General features: G+C 44.2%; 1 protein-coding gene across 1 annotated transcript in view; it reads right to left on the reverse strand.

Moving 5' to 3' along the window:
• atp2c1 (ATPase secretory pathway Ca2+ transporting 1) overlaps positions 1 to 16620 on the reverse strand; it is a 110600-nt gene that overhangs the window by 67588 nt on the left and 26392 nt on the right. The window contains exons 2-6 of the mRNA XM_070880324.1: positions 14820 to 14930; positions 12855 to 12971; positions 7722 to 7811; positions 6063 to 6098; positions 2465 to 2526 (exon numbers count right to left, since the gene is read on the reverse strand). Coding sequence (XP_070736425.1) covers positions 2465 to 2526; positions 6063 to 6098; positions 7722 to 7811; positions 12855 to 12971; positions 14820 to 14930 — 416 coding nt within the window. The remainder of the gene's footprint in view (positions 1 to 2464; positions 2527 to 6062; positions 6099 to 7721; positions 7812 to 12854; positions 12972 to 14819; positions 14931 to 16620) is intronic.

Consider the following 16620-nt stretch of genomic DNA (forward strand, 5'->3'; position numbering starts at 1 on the left):
TATGGTGGAATTCTGCATTAGGATGGAGAATGAAACAGTAATTTCAGAGACCATGGTCCAGAACTTAAAGAAGGGTAACTTTGAAGGTATGAGGCGTGAATTGGCTAGGATAGATTGGCGAATGATACTTAGGGGGTTGACTGTGGATGGGCAATGGCAGACATTTAGAGACCGCATGGATGAAGTACAACAATTGTACATTCCTGTCTGGCGTAAAAATAAAAAGGGGAAGGTGGCTCAACCGTGGCTATCTAGGGAAATCAGGGATAGTATTAAAGCCAAGGAAGTGGCATACAAATTGGCCAGAAATAGCAGCGAACCTGGGGACTGGGAGAAATTTAGAACTCAGCAGAGGAGGACAAAGGGTTTGATTAGGACAGGGAAAATGGAGTATGAGAAGAAGCTTGCAGGGAACATTAAGGCGGATTGCAAAAGTTTCTATAGGTATGTAAAGAGAAAAAGGTTGGTGAAGACAAACGTAGGTCCCCTGCAGTCAGAATCAGGGGAAGTCATAACGGGGAGCAAAGAAATGGCGGATCAATTGAACAAGTACTTTGGTTCGGTATTCACTAAGGAGGATACAAACAACCTTCCGGATATAAAAGGGGTCAGAGGGTCTAGTAAGGAAGAGGAACTGAGGGAAATCTTTATTAGTCGGGAAATTGTGTTGGGGAAATTGATGGGATTGAAGGCAGATAAATCCCCAGGGCCTGATGGCCTGCATCCTAGAGTACTTAAGGAGGTGGCCTTGGAAATAGCGGATGCATTGACAGTCATTTTCCAACATTCCATTGACTCTGGATCAGTTCCTATGGAGTGGAGGGTAGCCAATGTAACCCCACTTTTTAAAAAAGGAGGGAGAGAGAAAACAGGGAATTATAGACCGGTCAGCCTGACCTCAGTAGTGGGTAAAATGATGGAATCAATTATTAAGGATGTCATAGCAGTGCATCTGGAAAATGGTGACATGATAGGTCCAAGTCAGCATGGATTTGTGAAAGGGAAATCATGCTTGACAAATCTTCTGGAATTTTTTGAGGATGTTTCCAGTAAAGTGGACAAAGGAGAACCAGTTGATGTGGTATATTTGGACTTTCAGAAGGCTTTCGACAAGGTCCCACACAAGAGATTAATGTGCAAAGTTAAAGCACATGGGATTGGGGGTAGTGTGCTGACGTGGATTGAGAACTGGTTGTCAGACAGGAAGCAAAGAGTAGGAGTAAACGGGTACTTTTCAGAATGGCAGGCAGTGACTAGTGGAGTGCCGCAAGGTTCTGTGCTGGGGCCCCAGCTGTTTACATTGTACATTAATGATTTAGACGAGGGGATTAAATGCAGTATCTCCAAATTTGCGGATGATACTAAGTTGGGTGGCAGTGTGAGCTGCGAGGAGGATGCTATTAGGCTGCAGAGTGACTTGGATAGGTTAGGTGAGTGGGCAAATGCATGGCAGATGAAGTATAATGTGGATAAATGTGAGGTTATCCACTTTGGTGGTAAAAACAGAGAGACAGACTATTATCTGAATGGTGACAGATTAGGAAAAGGGAAGGTGCAACGAGACCTGGGTGTCATGGTACATCAGTCATTGAAGGTTGGCATGCAGGTACAGCAGGCGGTTAAGAAAGCAAATGGCATGTTGGCCTTCATAGCGAGGGGATTTGAATACAGGGGCAGGGAGGTGTTGCTACAGTTGTACAGGGCCTTGGTGAGGCCACACCTGGAGTATTGTGTACAGTTTTGGTCTCCTAACTTGAGGAAGGACATTCTTGCTATTGAGGGAGTGCAGCGAAGGTTCACCAGACTGATTCCCGGGATGGCGGGACTGACCTATCAAGAAAGATTGGATCAATTGGGCTTGTATTCACTGGAGTTCAGAAGAATGAGAGGGGACCTCATAGAAACGTTTAAAATTCTGACGGGTTTAGACAGGTTAGATGCAGAAAGAATGTTCCCAATGTTGGGGAAGTCCATAACCAGGGGTCACAGTCTGAGGATAAGGGGTAAGCCATTTAGGACCGAGATGAGGAGAAACTTCTTCACCCAGAGAGTGGTGAACCTGTGGAATTCTCTACCACAGAAAGTAGTTGAGGCCAATTCACTAAATATATTCAAAAGGGAGTTAGATGAAGTCCTTACTACTCGGGGGATCAAGGGTTATGGCGAGAAAGCAGGAAGGGGGTACTGAAGTTTCATGTTCAGCCATGAACTCATTGAATGGCGGTGCAGGCTAGAAGGGCTGAATGGCCTGCTCCTGCACCTATTTTCTATGTTTCTATCTGATTCTCATGGCATAGCTGAGGTCACGAGAATAAAACTGAAACTGACTGCCAGTAAATAGCCTATGTTCCATGGTAATTACAGTGCTCTGCTCACTTATACAGCTGCACACGTTAGCAATGAAGGAACCTACTTGCATTCCGCATGGACAAGATAGGATTTTGTTGAAAAATAAAAATCATACCAGTGGCATTCTGGGGGAACCAATTTGCTCAGTTCTTCAAGGGATTTTTCAGACCGATATTCCTGTAGGAAATTAGCAAAAATAATAAAGTGATGCCAACCTACAACATAGTACATTGTGTATGTGGGTCTGCCGCAAGGTTTATAATCTTATTAATATCACACAGCACCATTCCAGGTCCATCCAGTTGTCCCTTGAACCTCTTGATACTGTCCGCTTCAAAGGCCTCCCTATGACTCTTTGCAAAAGACTTCCGTTCTTTCTTCTAAGTTCCTACTTTTGGATCTGGCTTGTGACTATGAAGCTTGTGAGCAGAATCTCTGGTGCAGGGACCTTTACATTTTGGACCCAGTTTTTAAGGTATCAGTCTTGGCTTAGTTAGTAACACCCTTGCCTCAGAGTCAGAAGGTTGTGGGTTAAAAGTCTCGGATGAGACGTTAAACCGAGGCCACGTCTGCCCTCTCAGGTGGCCATGAAAGATCCCATGGCACTATTTCGAAGACCAGGAGAGTTATAGAAACATAGAAAGTAGGTGCAGGAGTAGGCCATTCGGCCCTTCGAGCCTGCACCACCATTCAATATGATCATGGCTGATCATGCAACCTCAGTACCCCATTCCTGCTTTCTCTTCATACCTCTTGATCCCTTTAGCTATAAGGGCCATATCCAACTCCCTTTTGAATATATCTAATGAACTGGCCTCAACATCTTTCTGTGGTAGAGAATTCCACGGGTTCACCACTCTCTGGGTGAAGAAGTTTCTCCTCATCTCGGTCCTAAATGGCTTACCCCTTATCCTTAGACTGTGTCCCCTTGTTCTGGACTTCCCCTATGTCCTGGCCAATGTTTATTCCTCAATCAACATCACTAAAAACAGATTATCTGATCATTATCACATTGCTGTTTGTGAGAGCTGGCTGTGCTTAAATTGGCTGCCGTGTTTCCCACATTACAACAATGACTACACGTCAGAGCAATTCATTGGCTGTAAAGCGCTTTCAGACGTCCGGTGGTCATAAAGTGCGCTGTATTGCAAGGCTTTCTTTTTAGTGGTCGCACTCGTATCCGAGTCAGAAGGTTGTGGTACAAAGAATACCACGCCCGTGAGACTAACATCGCGATACTACTTAATCCACATTTGTTATGTTGCTTGTGGGCCTCAGCAATTGAATAGAGTTCATTGATCATCATACTGAGAGCAAAGCTTGAGAGCTTACAATAGCCATCCCAGCCTTTCAACCTAATTGCATTCTTGTAATCACTCAGATATCCATTACTTTCTAAAAGATCCACAGTTCATTTCATGGAACCTACCTCCCCACCCCCACTCTGCTGGCTTTTTCATGGACGGCAACTGTCAGTGTGGATGCTGGCCACCAGTATGCCGTCTGTTGTTACTGCGCAATGATGCCCACACCGAAGGATTAGTTATTGTATTGTCAGCACTACAGGTTCAAAAATGAATAATTGAGAAATTCTTTAATCGGTGCATGTTACATAGAAATCTAACAAAAGGCTGCATTCTCCAGCAATTAGTAGGGTTGAATGCAGATCAAAATACCGCTAGTAGCTTCTGTTGAACTGTGTATCCACCTAGCTTTTAGGATACTGAAACAGTGTGGTCACTGCACCAAAATTAACGAGCGATCTTCCTATTTCTGTACAGTTGTCTATCCAGTCTGACATTAATGATTGCAATGTTCTGCACAGGCGGGCAGAAAAAAAAAAAGAGCTGAAATCCACATTTCTTGTTTATTTATACAGAGTACTGGCCAAAATCCCTACATTTCTGTGACAATCCCCTGAGAAACTGAAGTAATTTGGGGAGATCGTGTCCAATGTTCACTTTAATTTTCTTTTGGGGTGCGCAGCCCCTTTAACAGACTGAGTGGCCCTTTCAAAATTCCACGTGTTTTTTTTTTCCAATTTAAAAGCTGGCTCAACAGCCGCGAGGGGCCCCTGAAGCACTGTGCGGCCAAAGGGAAACTTTGCGCCCAATGTGGCTCCATAAAAAGTCAGATTACATCGGAATCAACCAGGCCAAACTCAAACTTTTGAACCTCAATTGACCGAGGAAAAAAATGTCCTTTGAAGCTCTCAGTTTAGGAATGAAAAGTGGGACACGCGAAACAGAGGACAATAGCAGAGTATTTAAGGAAGAAAGAACTTGCAATCATATAATGCCCGTCTCCGCCCCCTGCCTCAGCTCATCCGCTGACGAAGCCCTCATCCATGCCTTTGTTACCTCTAGACTTGACTATTCCAACGCACTCCTGACTGGCCTCCCACATTCTACCCTACGTAAACTAGAGGTGATCCAAAAACTCTACTGCCCCCTGTCCTAACTCGCACCAAGTCCCACTCACCCATCACCCCCTGTGCTCGCTGACTGACACTGACTCCCGGTTTAAGCAACGCCTCGATTTCAAAATTCTCATCCTTGTTTTCAAATCCCTCCATTGCCTCGCCCCTCCCTATCTCTGTAATCTCCTCCAACCCTGCCACCACCCCCGCACCCCCCCCCCCCACTGAGATATGTCTGCGCTCCTCTAATTCTGCCCTCTTGAGCATCCCCGATTATAAATCTTTTAACCATTGGGGGCCATGCCTTCTGTTGCCTAGGCCCCAAACTCCGGAACTCCCTCCCTAAATCTCTCCGCCTCTCTTACCTTCAAGACGCTCCTTAAAACATACCACTTTGACCAAGCCCCTGCGATAATTTCTAATTAAGCGGCTCGATCTCAAATTTTTTATCCTTGGGACGTGACACTACATTAAAAGGAACTATATAAATGCAAGTTGCTGTTGGTATGACGTCAGAAGGCCCTAAAGCACGTCACAGCACTTTGGAATGCTGTGGAGAGATGCAGCAGCAAATCTGCATTGTACAAAGCCCTGCAAACAGCAATCAGATAATGACCAGAAAATCACTTTTAGTGGTGTTGGTCGCGAGGTAATTGTTGCCCAGGACACTGGGAGAACTTCCTTGAACAGTGGCATGGGATCTTTTACATACACCCGAGTGGGAAGGTGGTGTCTTGGCTTAACATCTCATCTGAAACACGGCACCTCCCTCAGTACTACACTGAAGTGTCAGCCAAGATTATACGTTCATGTCTCTAGATTGGAGCTTGAACCCACGTCCTTCTGACTCAGAAGTGCGAGTGCTACTGCTGCAGCAAGACTGACAATCTTGCAACAATATTTTTTAAAAGGCGGAAAAATGCAACAAAAATACATTTAATTTTGTAAAAATCATAAGATGGGGAGGAGTAAATTGTGCAAATATGAAAGCATAAGAAGAAGAGTTAAAACATTTTAAAAGTTGACGTGTTTTAAGGTCCTTATTTTAGCAATAAAATGTATTACAGTAGTAAAGCTAGTCCTGATAAAGCTTCGCTATTACTGTAATATTAGTATTAGTTCAAGCTTCATGATGAGCGTGTCAAAATGTCAAAATAGCTGTTGGCTCTGGTAGCTTAGCATTAGCTGGAAATGCTGGTGTCCTAAGATTTCAATACATACACCAGACAAGTTAACACAAATTTACATTTCCAGCTTTGGCCAAGTTTCTAGTAGAATACAAAAAGACACTAACCTGTACAAAGGCAACGGTGACCACAATTAGTATAGCCTTTCAGAGAGAAAAAAAAAAGTGCGATTAGTCCACATCATAATCATAAGAACATAAGAATTAGGAGGTGTAGCCTGCTCCGCCATTTAATATCACGGCTGATCTTTGACCTCAACTCCACTTTCCCGCCCGATCCCCATATCCCTTGATTCCCCGAGAGTCCAAAAATCTATCGATCTCAGCCTTGAAGATATTCAATGACTCAGCATCCACAGCCCTCCGGGGCAGAGAATTCCAAAGATTCACCACCCTCAGTGAAGAAATTTCTCCTCACCTCAGTTTTAAATGGCTGACCCCTTATCCTGAGTTTATGTCCCTTAGTTCGAGAATAATTAATTTTCCACAAGACAACACCAGGAGGTTGATAATTAGCCATTCATTTAGTGGAAAATTATAACAAGGATGAGATGAAGCACTTTGATGACCTTATATAATTACTATATACAAAATAAAATTGGTATTCTGTGGGAAAACAGATTAATGATCCCACGAAGCAGAACAATAATATTACTGAGTAAGCTTCGAACTCTGATAAAATCTACAATTATAGAACGTGACCGTGTGCCAAATCCTGCTGGAAAAATAACACGAGTTCACGACGCACAGCATTATTAATGCAGTCACTGGCCAGCAAGTTCAGGGGTAAGAGCTACGCCGTGGGTTGTGAATCTCCATACCCTGCTAGTCCACTGACACTGCTCCGCCGTTTGCCTGGCACAAACATCAGCTCGCCCTCAACCACCCCGATATTTTAAAGAAGTTTCTGGATTTACACCTTAAATTGCCCATTAAACTCACTGCAGAAAGTCGGGGCTCATAATTAACAGCGTTAAGTACCCTGTTAATGGAGTGATAATTGTTCATGCAGAGCTGGTCTCCAGTCGTTTTGGGTAACCCTTGCCACTGGACCAAGACCTCGCTCTGTCAAGCCCGTGTGGTGGCTGGTGTGCAACGGCCACCACACGTTAAAAAAAATCCACGCACAGGCATCTTCCACCCTTCAGGATGTGGTTCGGGACCTGGAATATCAGGTCCTTCATTGAAACACCTGTGAACTCATTGAACTCATCCCTTTTTGGCATGGAAGCAAGTCATCCTCGATCCGAGGGACCGTCCAAGAATTGCAATGCCAATCAACCACGCTAGCCCAGAAAGGGGACATTTTAAACTGTTCAATCTCATTCTTGCATGTTGTAGTTTCTTCTCAAGAGATTTAAACATGTTTTAAAAATAGTCTTTTTTGGGGGGTTTCTTTTTGTCCTCTCTCTATCTTAATCCAATAGTTCCCTCGCTCTCTTTATTCCTCTATCAGCACCTGATTTGATTCTAATTCACCCTATTTTCTCCTCCTTCGTTCCTCGACCGTTGTTCATCAAGGTCCCGGACGCCCTGTTATCAGCTTGCACTTCCAGCAAGTTACAGCAGAAATTATTTGAGAGCTGAGGTGCAGGAAAAAGTCCAACTAACAGTGGGATGCCCCTTAGCAGCAAGAGTTGGCCCTATATTTTAACTATAAATATTTAGATTTAATTTGACTGCAATTTTTGAGATATGCTTGGTTCCCAATTTGTACAGGTTTAAAAAAAATATGTATATATATTTAAATGAGCATCCATATCTTACCACTGTAATGCTGACTGCATCATCCAACTGGTGCATGAGAACACTGATAACAGCTGAAGCCAGAAGCAACATAATAAGAGGATTTTTGAACTGCAAAAAAAGAAAAAGCTGAATGAAACATTCCTAACAGACAGCTGCTCCATGATTTTATGAAGAAACAATATTTCTAATGATGAAACATCATTTTATCATGAACAAGATCACAGTCTCAATGACAAATCAAACCCTATAAAATAAAAGATAGCTGCTGGAACTGTAATTCAGTGTGAACACATTGTATTCGCTGCTTAGAAAATAGGTGCAGGAGTAGGCCATTCGGCCCTTCGAGCCTGATTAAACTAATCAGTTCTACAGATTATGAGCCTGGCCTGAAATGCACAAAGTATTTTGCATAAACAGATACTGAAACTGATCTCAATTGTCTTTTGTACACATACTTCTTTAATCCCACCAATGGCAGACAGAGTTAAGCATGGTGCAAATCAATTAGCTGCTTGTTTCAGCATTCAGGCAAACACACAGCAATAATCATGGTCTAGTTTAATCACGAGAACTTGTCTTTGCATCATGAGATACAATGAGTGTGCAATGCTATCCCACTTCGGTGAGCTGTGTTACATAACTTCAACCAGAATAACCCCTGTGTATTCTGCCCTATAGCCGCAGAGCAGAACCACTGCTTCCTGCAGCCTTTTGCTGCCTGACTGTGTACACCATCCTGCTTCCAAACGTCACGCTGCCTTTTCGATGGATGACATTCCGTTTTATTATCGACTGCCCCCAGTCAGGAACAGACATAAAAATAAATGTTCAACGCAATGGGTATGCAGCGCTCGGCAACTCTGGAGACATGCCACAGAACTGCTTTGTTGTTTTAAGTCTCTGGAAAAAATAACTATCGTTTAGCATATTAACTACCTTCCGCCGGACTTTGAATTCACAGCTGTCCTGCGAAACTAAACCCCTCCACACAAAACACTTTTTATGGAATTTATTCATAGAAACATACAGCACAGAAGGAGGCCATTCGGCCCGTCGTACCAGTGCTGGCTCCTTGAAAGAGCAGCTGTGCTTAGTCCCACATCCTCGCTTTTAGTCCATAGTCCTCTAAGTTACTCATTCTTACATCCCTGTCCAACTCTATTTTAAAAATTATTTCTGGAATCAGCTTCCACCACCTTTCTCAGGTAGAGCGTTCTTGATCCCAACAACTCAGTGAAAATGAAACTTGTCGAGATCCGGAACACTGTACCTTTTTAAAAGCACTTAAATACAAGACTCCTTAAACGTGACGAGACCCCTGCGTTCAAAAGGGCCAACTACGCACACACAGCAATCCTGAGAATTCAAAGGGCACAGGTACAATACTGGTCTAATTGTAAACTACAGCGCCAAGTAATCACAAAAGGGGTCAAAACTAAAGCTAGGCTCACCTGACCTGGCAAGTGAAAATCTACAAAATGGAATGCATCTCCAAGAGTTCTTCAAACCAGAAAAATAATTTAATAGAAGCAAACAAAAGAACAAAATCGGGTATCCGGGTATCGCACGCAATGCCTGCCAACACAAGCAGACAACAACTTAACGATATAAAACACAAGTCAGGCCACAGGTTTATTGTTCATAGGTTTATATGTAACCTTCAGGGCTGCTGACCGAGGGCTGTGTGGCTTTTTGTTGGCTGGCGCGGATATGATGGGCCGAAATGGCCTTCTTCTGCGCTGTGGATTTTTGTGTTTCTAGAGTACTGCGTACAGTTCTGGTCACCTCATTACAGGAAAGATGTGATTGCATGAGAGAGGGTGCAGAGGAGATTTACAAGGGTGTTGCCAGGATTGGAGAATTTTAGCTATGAGGAAATATCGGATGGGCTGGGGTTATTTTCTTTGGAACAGAGGCCGCCGAGGGGAATTTAATTGAGGTGTATAAAATTATGAGGGGCCGAGAGTGGATAGGAAAGTCAATAACCAGGGGGCATAGATTTAAAGTAATTGGAAGAGGGATTAGAGGGGAGTTGGGGAGAACTTTTTTCACCCAGAGAATGGTGGGGGTCTGGAACTCACTGCCTGAAAGAGTGGTAGAGGCAGAAACCCTCATCCCATTTAAAAAGTGCTTGGATAGGCACTTGAAGTGCAGTAACTATAGGGCAACGGACCAAGAGCTGGAAAAAGGGATTAGGCTGGATAGCTCTTTTTCGACCGGCACAGACACGATGGGCCAAATGGCCTCCTTCTATGCCATAAATTTCCATAATTCTATGATCATCACCCTTCTTTTCAGTCTGAGACACAGGGCATTTCCTATATTCCCAAGGGTTCCTACATCAAGTTGCCCAATTTTGATGGTAACAACAAAACATGATCACAGCAGTGAACCATCTTAAGCAATCTGGAGGAAGGGGACAGATGAATGGTGAAAAAAAAACAGTGCAAGAATTTTTAAATTTTCCTCTGGACAGCTCCAGCAAGACGCCCAAACAATGCAACCCAAGCATGTAGCCCAAAAGCCTCAACAAGGTCACACACAGACCAAGTGCACATTTACAAACCAGAAACCATCATGTACAAAACCCAAGTATAATAGCAGATCAGAAAAGGAAACATGTTTAGCAAAAATTCCCCTCTGCCTCCATTGCATCAAAGGTATCAGAGAGTGCACACAGGGTTCTAATGGATATACAAATATAAAATGAATTACATTAGCCACATCTGAACAGTATGGAACCAAGTTTAAAGCACTACCAAAGGAAGCATTAGGAAACAGAAAGGCTCCTGACTGAGTTCCATTCTATTATAAACCACAACCATAAAAGGGACTATAACAACTGTAGTTATCAGAATATAAAAGGGTAGTCAAGGTATTCTAACTCCTATTAGGCACTGCATTCAAATCTTAACCACTTGTTGCGCAAAAAGTTTTTCCTCGTGTTGCCTCTGGTTCTTTTGCCAATTACCTTAAGTCTGCGCCCTCTCATCATCAAACTTTCAGCCATTGGCAACAAATTACTTCTCTTTATTTACTCTATCTTAATTCTTCATGATTTTGAACAGCTCCATCAAATCTCCTCTTGGCCTTCTTGGCTGTAAGGAGGACAACCCCAGTTTCTCTAATCTAACCACGTTAACTGCAATCCCTCACCCTGGAATAATTCTCGTAAATCTCTTCTGCACCCTCTTCAAAGTCTTCACGCTTTCCTAAAGCGCGGTGCCCAGAATTGGACACAATATTCCAGCTGGGGCCGAACTAGTGTTTTATACAGGTTGAGCATAACTTCCTGGCTTTTGTACTCTATGCCGCTATTTATTGAAGTATGTGATGAATAGAGGTTCGCTGTAGCTCTTCAAAACGGAGATGGGCACATTTCTCCTGCCAGAGGTGGGGAATTGGTCGGGCATGTCCCTGCCCCTTTCATGTTTGTGTGTAAGTTTAGCTAAGTGGCAAGAAAACTGATGCAACGCAGCAAGAGACGGGACAGACAGCTGGAGCAACTAGTCCGCCATCAGCAAAATAGAAGACTCAGGAGAGCAGAAAGATTGGGATCAAAAGTAAGGGAGGCACGAGAATCAGGAGGAGGAAAAGAGGAGGCACTGCAGACAGTCTCTTAGTCAACAGCAAAGTCTGGCTCTCTTTCTGCTGCTGAGAGATTTCTGTATTAAGTGACGAGCTAACTGTATTGTCCCCATTTCTGCTGCTCCCCTTTCTGGCACCAAATATACAATGCAATATTGGAATTTCTTTTTTTTTTTAAATACAGCAGGAGCAAAATTTTGTGATCACGAAAGCAGCAACAACTCTGTCATTTAATTCACTCCAAAATATTATCTTTATAGAGTCGTTTTTATTTGCTCTTGGAACGTGAGGGATTGCTCTTGGAATTGTGAACCTGTGGAATTCTCTACCACAAAAAGTTGTTGAGTCCAGTTCGTTGGATATATTCAAAAGGGAGTTAGATGTGGCCCTTACGGCTAAAGGGATCAGGGGGTATGGAGAGAAAGCAGGAATGGGGTACTGAAGTTGCATGATCAGCCATGATCATATTGAATGGTGGTGCAGGCTCGAAGGGCCGAATGGCCTGCTCCTGCACCTATTTTCTATGTTTCCATAGGCGATATTGGCACCAATGTTCCCTTTAATTTTTGGGGGGTATACGGCCCTTTTAAAGGGCTGCGCAGCCCATTCAAAATACTGCGCACCTTGGCTGCAGTGTGCACCATCTACAAGACGCACTGCAGCAACTCGCCAAAGCTTCTTCAGCAGCATCTCCCAAATCCGCGACCTCTACCACCTGGAAGCGCAAGGGCGGGCAAGCAGGTGCATGGGAACACCACCAACTCCACGAACCCTTCCAAGTCACACACCATCCTGACTTGGAAATATATCGGCCGTTCCTTCATCGTCGCTGGGTCACAATCCTGGAACTCCCTCCCTAACAGCTCTGTGGGAGCACCTTCACCACACGGACTGCAGCGGTTCAAGAGCAATTAGGGATGGGCATTAAATGCTGGCCTTGCCAGCGATGCCCAGATCCTGTGAATGAAAAAAAAGCTGTGCAAATAATGAAATGGCCGTCATCTTATCATAAGAATTGTAGGGCAGTCAGTTGTGAGTCGGGCCACTTGATGGGTCTGCAATCTAGGAAGAAGGGTCTTCTACCTTGCAAAGAAGAACATAACCTTTTGTTTTGGTTGATTATGAAAGCTGAGTTGCTCAATTGCTGAAAAGCACAGATCATTTTGAGAGACCTGGAGAATGTTAATCAGCCCACAAACACGAGCAGCCAACCAGCTACAATCAGAAAAGGCTGCTCACGGAGGCAGATGTACATGTAGGAGCAGCACAGAATCAGGAGCAAATTCAGGCACTAAAATTCGAAGGCAGCACTTCTTGGTTATTACAGAAGTCTCGTACTCCTGCTCTCACAAGATTTCAATATGAACCAAGAAACTAACTGCATTGCCAGGGTCTCTCCTGCTCCCCACTCAAAATGTAATCATCTGGAGCTGTAAAATTTCTCTCCAACTGATCATTTGCTCCGTTTTAGATAGTTGAATAAATATGTAATAAGCAAAAGTGACTTCAGTCACCTGGCCACTGCTGGGCGATTGTTACAGTGCAATTACTGGTGCGTCTAACCTGTGAAATATATTTTTTCCAAAGAGGTTCATCTTCACTGATTTCAAATTCATTCCATCCATGGTATGTCCGACGCCGAGAAACTTCACTACTTTTTAGGCCGTTGTGAAGATCACCCTGTGGTAAGAAAAGGGAACGCGTAATAAATATAACAATGAAGAGCCGGCAGAGGCAATATGCAGCTACCACCCCAACTGGAACAAATGGAAAAGAAGGACATTTTATACAAACCAAAAAAGCTAATTGGCTTTCACTGTGAACAAGTTTTCCCCATTTTAGATTTAAAATTTCTTTGTCTTCTTTTTCAAGCTCTTTTGCCTCATTTACCACTCGTTGGCTGAGTGTGTGTGGAGGTTATATGTCTTGTGCTAATGCAGGGTTTGGGTTGGTAACGAGGAGGTCAGAACATGGCTGGGAGTGAATCACCCACCAATTTTCACTTCTTCCAGAAACTCATCCAGTCTGTAATTCCAGAATATGGGCCAGCATGTTGCAGGAGACCATTCAGCCCCTCGAGTCCATTCTGTCATTCAATTAGATCATGGTGGATCTGCATCTAAAATCCATCGAGGTGCTCAGCGCCCTCCCGGATGCTCTTCCTCCACTTAGGACAGTCTTTGGCCACGGACTCCCAGGTGTCGGTGGGGATGTTGCATTTTATCAAGGAGGTTTTGAGGGTGTCCTTGTAACGTTTCCTTTGCCCACCTGGGGCTCGCCTGCCATGTAGGAGTTATGAGTAGAACGCTTGCTTTGGGAGTCTTCTGTCAGGCATGCAAACAATGTGGCTCGCCCAACGGAGCTAGTCGAGTGCGGTCAGTGCTTCGATGCTGAGGATATTGGCCTGGTCGTGGACACTAATGTTAGTGCGTCTGTCCTCCCAGGGGATTTGCAGGATCTGGGCCACGCAAACCAGGAGCAACATTCCCTAGGTGCACAGCCGCGCACCTCTCTGCCGGTACCACACAACCCGGGACCAGCTTTTTCAACGATTGGGCCGCACGGCCTCTTAAAGGAGCCGTGCTGCCCCCAAATAAAGGGAACATTACCCAGGAGGTTTCCAAACTTCCCAGATTCAATCCCTGGTTTGTGCTGAGTTCATCTCAACTGCGGAGGAAATTGGCACTACAATTGACGTCAGAATCTGCTCAAATTTGTGGGGGTGGAAAAGGTGTACAAGCTTGGGCTCTTGCGTCTGATAATTATCAAATGATCAATGCCGGAAAGCACGTACATATGAATATCAGTTTAGGATTGAATCAGTCTAGGCTCTAAAGCCCTGTACTGCTGTATGACTGGTTAATGCACACTACTTAGGCTCAAACATGAAGAATGGCCACTTGGACAAGATGACCGGAGAGTTACTGGTGATTCACCGGCTTAAAAGAGAAAAGTGTGTCGGGGAAGGAGGATTGGAGCTATCAAATGTAAATGTAGGTCTGCACTGCTGTAGAGAAATGGATTATTGTTACAAGAGTAACAAAACCACAGGACATTAAAGAAAATTATTTCTAAACATCTTTTTGCATCGCTTAGGAATTTAACCACCTTCCCACTCAATAAATATCCTTTGTTATACAACAATTTCAACCAATGTTCCTCCTGTAATTTTTTTTGGCCCGCACTCAAAATTGGAAAAATCGGCAAGCCCGGCTGCACAGGTTCCCTGGAGTCTTGCACGTCCACACAGCTTATAGGGAAATTGCTCAGAACCACAATTTTTTTTTAAACAAAAAGCGATACTTCCCAGCAAAAGATGCGTTACTGAATATTCAAAATGGATTGCATTTCAAAGGCGATTGTTATTAAGCAACCTACACTAACACAAATGTTGCATTTTGCTGTATAAATGAAGTTCAATGTTGAATACTTCAACATATTTGGTTAAAGCCCATACGAAAATGACCCTTCAAATAAACACACAGAATCCAACCGCCCCTCCCTCCACCACAGTCTCATACACCTTACCTGCAAAATGCTCGCAACTTCATCAACTGGTAGCTCACTTGCCCTTTTTGATGACAGTACTGGAATCATTATTTCATTTTCACTGCGGTATAACTCCTCAGATCCCGGAACCTAGAGTACCAGAGACAAAAAGGCACTGAATTGCAGTGGAAATTACCTATGCCGATAATAGAACATAACCAAGTAGAGTACCTACTTTAGAGAATACACAATGACACAGCTAACATCTACGCACCCAACTGGAAAACTACCAATGTGAAGACTGTGGATGTTGGGTGCTCAATGATTCTTAAAAGATAAACACAATTATTTCCCTTTCAATTCAAATTTAACGCAAAACAGCCACGGCAAGGAATATCGCAGAACCGAGCCCAGACAGGCCAACTAAAAGACTGCAGGCTGACAATTCAATGCAGTACCGAGGGAGTGCAGCAGTGTCAAAAGTGCCATCTTTTGGATGAGACATAAAAGCAAGACCCCTTCTGATTGTTCAGGTACTATTTGAAGATTTACTTGTACTTCTTTTAATTTAGTATACTGTACCCGCTGCGGTCTCCTCTACACTGGGGAGTCCAAGCGCAGACTGAGCGACCACTTTGAGGAACACCTCCGTTCAGTCCGCAAGCGAGACCCCGAACTTCCGGTCGCCTGTCACTTTAATTCTCCGCTCCAAGCCCACTCTAACATCTGCCTCCTACACGGTTCCAATGAAGCTCAACGCAAGCTTGAGGAACCTCACCTCATCTTTCGATTAGGCAGTTTACAGCCTTCCCTTTTGTTCTTTCCTCCTCTCCCCCTTTCCCAACAACAACTTGTATTTATATAGCGCCTTAAAAGTAGTAAAACACCCCAAGGCACTTCTGACAAGTGTATTGCAAGACAAAAAATTTGACAACGAGCCACATAAGGGGAAATTAGGGCTGGTGACCAAAAGCTTGGTCAAAGAAGTAAGTTTTAAGGAGTGTAGGAGTGTCTTAAAGGATGAAAGAGAGGTAGAGAGGCGAAGAGGTTTAGCGAGGGAATTCCCGAGCTTAGGACCTTGGCAGCTGAAGGCACGGCCACCAATAGTTAAGTGATTATAATCATGGGTGCTCCAGAGGCTAGACTTAGATATCTCAGAGGGTTTTGAGACTGGAGGAGATTACCGAGATAGGGAGAGGGATTTGAAAACAAGGATGAGAATTTTGAAATCGAGGTGTTGCTTAACCGGGAGCCAATGTAGGTCAGCGAGCACAGGGGGTGATGAGTGAGCGGGACTTGGTGCGAGTTAGGACACGGGGCAGCGAGCACAGGGGGTGATGGGTGAACGGGAATTGGTGCGAGTTAGGACACGGGGCAGCCGAGTTTTGGATGACCTCAAGTTTACATAGGGTAGAGCGTGGAAGGCCAGCCAGGAGTGCGTTGTAATAGTTAAGTCTAGAGGTAACAAAGGGCAGGATGAGGGTTTCACCAGCGGATAAGCTGAGGCTAGGGCAAACATAGAAACACAGAATTATAGGTGCACGAGTAGGCCATTCGGCCTTTCGAGCCTGCACCACCATTCAATATGATCATGACTGGTCATGCACTTCAGTACCCCATTCCTGCTTTCTCTCCATATCCCTTGATCCCTTTAGCCGTAAGGGCCACATCTAACTCCCATTTGAATACATCTAATGAACTGGATTAACAACTTTCTGTGGTAGAGAATTCCACAATTCTCTGAGTGAAGAAGTTTCTCCTCATCTCGGTCCTAAATGGCTTACCCCTTATCCTTAGGCTGTGACCCCTGGTTCTGGACTTCCCCAACATCGGGAACATT

The sequence above is a fragment of the Pristiophorus japonicus genome, chromosome 5, assembly GCF_044704955.1.
Source record: "Pristiophorus japonicus isolate sPriJap1 chromosome 5, sPriJap1.hap1, whole genome shotgun sequence".
NCBI lineage: Eukaryota > Metazoa > Chordata > Chondrichthyes > Pristiophoridae > Pristiophorus > Pristiophorus japonicus.